The sequence below is a fragment of the Pseudopodoces humilis genome, chromosome 18, assembly GCF_049639895.1.
Source record: "Pseudopodoces humilis isolate 2021_Gansu_Grassland_sample_001 chromosome 18, ASM4963989v1, whole genome shotgun sequence".
Lineage (NCBI taxonomy): Eukaryota > Metazoa > Chordata > Aves > Passeriformes > Paridae > Pseudopodoces > Pseudopodoces humilis.
The window spans coordinates 12466583-12474182 of NC_142217.1; the positions used below are offsets into that span (position 1 = coordinate 12466583).

The 7600-nt window shown below is 48.8% G+C and overlaps 1 protein-coding gene across 2 annotated transcripts in view; it reads right to left on the reverse strand.

Annotated features, from left to right (window-relative positions):
- The window catches only part of PRKAR1B (protein kinase cAMP-dependent type I regulatory subunit beta), a 91625-nt gene extending 85915 nt beyond the window's left edge, over positions 1 to 5710 (reverse strand). The window contains exons 1-2 of one of the 2 annotated variants that reach the window (XM_014252757.2): positions 5524 to 5710; positions 4490 to 4673 (exon numbers count right to left, since the gene is read on the reverse strand). In XM_014252757.2, the coding sequence (XP_014108232.1) occupies positions 4490 to 4666 (177 nt within the window). In that variant the 5' untranslated portion in view covers positions 4667 to 4673; positions 5524 to 5710. Of the gene's footprint in view, positions 1 to 4489; positions 4695 to 5523 lie in introns of both variants that reach the window. The other variant, XM_005522980.2, reaches the window with a different exon arrangement.
- Positions 5711 to 7600: the final 1890 nt, after the last annotated feature.

Below are 7600 nucleotides of genomic sequence, written 5' to 3' on the forward strand. Positions count from 1 at the left end.
TCTCTTTCTGCTCTTATTCCCTTCATCCTCCACCCTTCCCTAAGCCTCCTGCATGCAGGAAAGTTTGCCTGAGGGGGTTTTAAAAATTCACTTTGTTTTCCTTTACCTCTTCCAAGTAAACTATCACCTCTCACAACACTGCCTGGGGCAGAATCTGGCAATCACAGGGGTCCCACCTGAACTGATTTCCATCCAGCTCTTCCCAGTGCTGCTATCAGAGGAGAGGCAGGAGCAGAGGCTGCCCAAGCCTGCTCAGAAGTGTGGTCACACATCCAGGGCACCTGCTGCTCCCTCTCTTGTGCTTCTATCAGCATCTCAGGTATGTTCCTGCATGCTTTACCAACATTTCTGACCACCAAGGAGATAGCACCCAACTGCTTTGCAAGCTTTGAACAATATTATTATTAGGCTTTATAAAACTGCTTAGTTAATGCATTTTTTTCTATTTTTTTTCTCCGTGTGATTTTGCTTCAAATCTCGCCAGCTTATCTGAAAGCAGTGAGTTATAATTTGCATAATAATAACCTATACTTTTAAGAATGAATTTCATCAGTTTAGACAGGTTCTAGTGGAAATTATTGATTGAAGGGCTCCTTTCCATGATAAAATACAAATACTGGGAGAGCAGAAGAAGAGCCTGGTGCTCAGATTTTGGTGCTCGAGTGCGTTTTGTTCTGAAAGCCTCTGTGGGAAATAAATGAAGTGCACTTTGCTAACAGGGGGTGTTTTTGGGGGTTATTTATTAACCCTTTTCCTCCCGTGTCCCACCCGTGGCCGGGTGCAGTTCCGCCCGGTGCCGCCAGGCGGGGCTTGACTGAACCGCGGGGTCCCGAGTTCGGCTCTTCCCGAAATTCCTAAAATTCCCTTTCCGACGGTACCGTGAGACGGGCGGCACCAGCCTGGCTCCACAAGAACCCTGCCCATTTAATTTATTATTAAATTCTATTGGAGCAAAGAGGCGTTTCCTGCGTGTGCTGAGGGCAGCAGAAGGGGCCTGGAACGAGCTCAGGTCCGGAAGGTCCCAGCAAAGCCCAGCTCAGCCAGAGCAGCTCTGCTCCCAAATACCCCACATCCAAACAGCTTCAGCAAAGCCGTTCTAAACACATCCTGCAGTTTCCTGCTGCTTCCTCTTCTTTTGTGCCATTTTCCTCATTAGCTCTATTCTTTATTCTAATTCTTTGCTGCGGAACAGTTGAGCTTAGCCTGGCAAGACAACCCCACCTTTGATCATATAATCGTGGCACTAAACAGCCTGACACTATGAAATTTTTGCAGTCTCGATATGGCTAAATGTACAAAGCCTTGCCCGTAATTTCTCAGTAATTAACTTTTCCACATAAAGTAAGAACCAGAGATAAAATATGCGTTCCCTGTTTTTTTTCTGCTATGCCTCCTTTAGTCCTCAAGTAAACAGGACTTAATTACAGCTGTTAAAACAATGCTGCAGTTTCTTCACTAACATCTATTCTCTCACTCCAAAAAAAACCCAATTACAATACCTGAGGGAAAGATTTTCCTCACTCCATCCGCCCAGATCTACACAGTCACAGGGAAACATAAAACAAATTTTTCAAAGGAAATATCACAGGTTTTAAAATCTAGAGTATCTAAACTGCTTTTTAACTATTTTCTGTGCTCAAGGGCATGTTACAGATTTTTACAAAGTAACTGTTAATGTGATCAGAGTAGATTTCGTCTTGAAGTCCGTACGTCACAGCATATAAAAGTGACTTGCAAACTTCAGAATATAGAAACACAGGCTGATTCCCAGCAATTACTGGCAATCTAAGCAGGTCCTGCCAGTATTAAGTGAATAGAAAAACTTGTATTAAAGTTTTCCCACAATTATTTTCAGTTATGGTTTTTGATAGTGTACTTGATACAAATAAGCTGCAGTTAGAAAGGCATTGGGGGGGTGTTCTTTCTAACACTGGCACTCCTTCAGAATCACACATCAAACATCAAACCTCAGTCTCCAGCACTTTATTCGTAAGTATTTATTCATGTTCTCCCTTTACAGCCCTCGCAGGCCATGTCCATGCTGTGAATAAAGAGTGGCCCAGCCACACAGCTGAACACTAGCCCAGGACAGTCGCCTCCCTCGAGCATTACCTCATTCCCTGGCTCTGCTCTCAGCTGCTCGTACCAATTCCTGCCGACACAAACCTGCTCCTGAACGTGTTGGACCTAAGAATGATCCTTGGGGCCAGTGAGTGTGATGGGTTAAACCCCGACCCGTTTTCATTTAGCAGCAGGCTGAAGGCAGTGGACCCAACTCTGATGTCATGAGAAGGTGAAAAGCATTTACGATCCTCTCTGATCTTGCATATCATAATAAATCTTGCTTTTATGGGTTGATTTTATGAGATGGAGTTAAGAATTAGCAAAATTAAACACACTCTTATTTTTTTTATTCACTTCTGAGGTGGCTTCTGCACATTGATTGGGATCAAGCTCTACTTGTTTCCCACAAGCTCATTTTTTAACCACTAGAAAAATATCCTGCACTTCACCTTTAAACTTCCCACGTGTTTTTGACAGATAAACTGTTCTTCTACTGCTCTCTTTGGTGGAACATGTTGTTTATCCCAATGAGTTTGGAAAATAACCCCCAAAATACCACACTTAGGTGGAAAAATATATTACTTTGTTTGGAAAATCATCCTGAAACCCAAAGATTTTCACTCCCCTCCCTACATGGGACCAAAATTAAAGGTGCTAATAGCAAATGTGCCATGTCAGTATTGCACATTTACAAAAATCTAATAAATAATTGCTAAATTCACAATTCCATTAGGATTCTTCACATTACCTGTATATGACAAGTGTACAAAAACAGGACAAAACTTATTGAAAGGTTTCTCTATCTTTAGAAGTCTTCCTTCAACTGTTCTCATGCCACTAGCTAAGTCAAAATATTACTCTACAGCAGAAAATCCTTCACAGTGCAATTCATCCCGAGGAAGTCCTCGGAGATGGTTGGGCAACAAGGGAGTCAAGCTGCTGTAGGAACAAGAATTACAGTGCTGGAAACCTCCAGAAGCAGCCTAAAGCCTCCAGGCTCAGCAGGCTCAGCCCCCAGGCTGCTCTAGAGAGGCAGTGCCAAGATTGTGCCCTCCCACAGCAAGCACAATATTCCCTGCAGTTGATGCCTTGATGTTTCTAAATCATCTTCCATTTTGAGACAAGTGATATCCACCAGCTCCTGCGCTGGCATCCTGATTGATGTCCTACAGAATTCTGGTGTCTGCTCTTCTTTGGGAAATAATAGGAGAACACATGAAAGAAGATGTAATTTCTCAAGGGTAGGAGCTGCCCTCCTGCCTCAAGTCTCTGTGCTGTGTTAACATCAACAAAGCCAAACTCCCCCAGTACAACTCCTCAAGAAATCCCTCTAGCAATGGAGCATATTCCGTAATACCACAGCATATTTTAATGGGTTTTTTACAAGAATGGTGTTTATCCTTCTTTTCAAGAAGCCCAAAATTCCACATGTTATAATGGATAATAATTCAGAACACAGTAAAGGAAATTCAACAATTTTGAATGTCTCAACATGGGTCTTGGCTGCCAGAAGTTTAGAATATACAGAATTAGGAGACTGTTTCTTTTTCATAATAATCAAATACAATTAAAAACCATCTTGTACTTTGCACCCCTCTCTGATGTCCCAAACCACCACCAAAATGCATTGTTTGCATTTTTTTAAAAACTACACAAATTTGGCATACACTCACCTATAGAAAATACATCTGAAAAACAGAGAGTGGGATTAAATGTTTTACATCACTGGTGATATATCAATTTTATGTATTATTCACTCTTGAAGGGAAAACCTACTAAACCTTATCTCTCAAGCCTACAACAACACTTGCTCACACAACGTGCTCTTCCTGCAAAGACACCCATAGGCTTTAGAAAGAATTTGTCTGGGAATGTTCTAAAATGTTTCCCTCTCTCTACACTGCTTTGAAGACAGTCACAGTAAGTGAGGTCTCTCTAAATGCATCCCCTGTCAGAGGATCCTGGGATCTCACTGCAGACAGGATAGAGCTGGGAAATTAAACAGCAAACTGTTTGATGATTTTGAGAACTTGCTGGTTCTCTGATTTTGGTCAGTTTTAGGAGAAAAAACCCCAGAACCTGACTCTGGAATAAACAACATCTTTTACACCCGTAGACAGGTTATTCCGAGAGATAGAAGTTCAGGACACCATGCTTCACAACCAGTTTGGGTCATTTTTAACAAGTGCAGTATGATGAGATATTATAATCTCGGTGTTATGCACAAAAAATTCTAAACTGTAGTCAATGTTATAGTAATAAATAAGGGGTTGGGGCTTTTTTCTCTTAACACTTGACATTTTCACAGCTGTGTGGTCATTTAAATTTTGAAAGAAATAAAAAATGTTCCAAAACATTTGAAATGTTTAAATAATCTTTTTCACTTTATAAATGGAAAATGTCAAATCACATGAAAATCACTGACCTTTTCTAATTTTTCAAAGTGTTCTCTGAGGAACTTCATGGGTCGGTCTGGCTTTGCTATACAGAGGTTTACAATGCATTCTTTTAAAATCTGTTGGATGTTGTGTTTCTGAACATAGAGTTCACATCCCTTCAGGCTCTCATCTTCTTCCACATTGCAGGAAGCAGCAGCAGCCATCTTCAGGCTTGTAAACAGAAAACACAACCTAGGTAAGAAAATGGTGCAAGAAAGAGATGAGGCAGTTCCCAAATCCTTTGTCAGAGAGATCTGAAGAGCAAAGACATTTTAATATTGCCTGTTGCCTACTGAGGACCTATTGAATTTGAACGTTTTCATGTTCTGGGGTTGTACGTGGAAATGCTGAACTGTGTCTTCTTTGTATCATCAACATCCCACCAAGTACACAAAGAGGATTTTAACTCCTAGATAGTGATCAACCTTTGGGAAAAAAACCCAACAAACGGGTGAAATTGACCCTACGAGGCAACGAGTTTCAAAGACACTATTAAATGACGGTGTAAAGCCTTGCTTTGCTCTCCCCGTGGGGACTTGCTCCTGTCACCAGAGACCCGGCTTTTTGCTACAGAGATTTTTGGGCAATTTTAGCATCTCTCGCTTTCCCGGCCAGCGACCTGTCCCCTTCGCGGCCTCGGGAGAGCTGGGGAGGAGCGGGCAGAGCCCTCCGAAGGGAACTGAGTTCCCCAAAGGGAAGTTTGATGACCTGGAGGGAGAACAGCCCCAATCCCTCTTTATTTCCCCCAGCGAGGTTATGACCGCTCCGTTAGGAGCCCAGAGCGCCGGGGCATCTTTACCCCGGCCCCGGCCTCTCTGCCCGGATCTGTGGATGCCGGGGGCGGCCGGGGCTGTGCGGGGCAGGCCCCGGGAGGCTCCGAGCGCCGGGGAAGTGCCCCGGGCCCTGCCGGGCGGATGTGTTCCCCTACCCCGGTCCCTGTCCCGGTCCCGGTCCCTGCCCCTGCTCCGCCGCACGGCTCCGCGCCCGGCCGGGCCCGGGGAACGGAGGGGCCGGTAAATACCTGGTGGCCGGAGCCGGCTGAGCGGCGGGGCCTCCGCTGTGCCCGCGGGCGGTGGAGGGGGGGGAAGAGGCCCCCCTGCCGGTATCCGCACTGCAGCCGCCGCCGCCGCCTCCGCTGCTGCCCGCCCGCCCGGGGCCGCGGGGCGCCGCGGGGACCCTCCTCCCGCTCCCGCACAAAGGCTCCGGCTCCGCCGCCGCTCGCCCGCAGGAAGGGCCGCCGCCGTCACCCACCGGCGGGCTCGGCCTCCCCCGCCGCCCCCGCCGAGAGGCGGCACGGACCCTCCGCTCCGAACCGAGCGGCACGGACCCGTTCTGCTCCGAACCGAGCGGCACGGACCCGTTCTGCTCCGAACCGAGCGGCACGGACCCGTTCTGCTCCGAACCGAGCGGCACGGACCCTCCGCTCCGAACTGAGCTGCACCCACACCTCCGCTCCGACCCGCACGGACCACTCCTCTCCGGCCGCACCGCACGGACCCCCTCTGCACCTCTCCGCACCTCACAGATCCATTCTGCTCCGTTCTGACCCGTTCTGCACCGTTCTGACCCGTTCTGCACCGTTCTGACCCGCTCCGCACCGCACGGACCCACAAGGGATGGCAGGAGCTGGCCTGGCTGCTCCGCACCGCCAGCCTGAGACAGGCTAGCGGAGAGAGATGAGCCTGGCCACAATGGACAATGGTCTGGCCATTAAGAACAGGCCTGGCCACAAAGGCCAGTCTGGATGTGTGAAGAGGCCAAACCGTGAAGGACCGGCATGGCCATGAAGGGCAGCAGCCTGGCTGTGACACACGGCCCGGCCAGCGACCATGGCTTGGGCACAGAGAACAAGCTGGCCGTGAAACTTGTCCTGACCATCATGGATGGTGAGCCGGCCGTGCAGCACGGGCTGCTGAGCCAACGGAGCTGCCAGCCCTGCTGAGCACCCCCAGCTCGGGAGGGGCTGCGAAGGGCAGCTCACCAGCTCTGTTACCCGTGGGGTTTTAGAGCAAAGCCATCACAGCCAGCAGCACCACTGTGCAAGGCCATGAGGAGCTGGGATTCAGCCATGGGCCAGCACGGGCTGTCAGGAATAGCCCAAAGCACGCTTGTAATCCTTCCATTGCCAGGAAATTCACATTCATGGTTCCCATAGAATAAAGGGTGAAACAGGACTCGGATAGGTCACGGTAAAGCGAAGAGAAGCACAATAAGAGAATAAACTCTGCTGGTAAACAAAGGGATATTTTAAAAGAATATTTTTAATTAGTTAGTTTTGTAGTTTATTGCATTTTAGATTAGGTGTGATCACCCAAGAAAATCACCCGAGAATCCTTTTGGTTTGATGTCTGTTCCTTGCAGTCACCAGAGGAGAACACAAAACACGAGGTTGTGTGAAGTACACATAAGTACAGCATAAACACAATGTATATACACATTAGCTAATACAAATAAACACTAAGAAGTATACAACGCTGTTAGAAACGGACGAGTTGTTTCCCGTGCTGTTTGACCCCTGCAGAGGAGGAACAGCAGGGAAGTGATACACGGCAAAGTGGCCGGACACGGAGCCCCGGTCCCGCTCCCCTCGCAGCACCCGCGGGCTCCTCCCAGGCTCGCACCGCTGTTCCCCCAGGCACAGCAGCGGGGCCCTCCTGCCGGTCCCTGTCCCTGTCCCTGTCCCTGTCCCTGTCCCTGTCCCTGTCCCTGTGTCTGTCCCTGTCCCTGTCCCTGTGTCTGTCCCTGTCCCTGTCCCTGTCCCTGTCCCTGTCCCTGTCCCTGTCCCTGTCCCTGTCCCTGTCCCTGTGTCTGTGTCTGTCCCTGTCCCTGTCCCTGTGTCTGTCCCTGTCCCTGTCCCTGTCCCTGTCCCTGTCCCTGTCCCTGTCCCTGTCCCTGTCCCTGTCCCTGTGTCTGTCCCTGTCCCTGTCCCTGTCCCTGTGTCTGTCCCTGTCCCTGTCCCTGTGTCTGTCCCTGTCCCTGTCCCTGTCCGTGTCTGTCCCTGTCCCTGTCCCTGTCCCTGTCCCTGTCCCTGTCCCTGTCCCTGTGTCTGTCCCTGTCCCTGTCCCTGTCCCTGTCCCTGTCCCTGTCCCTGTCCCTGT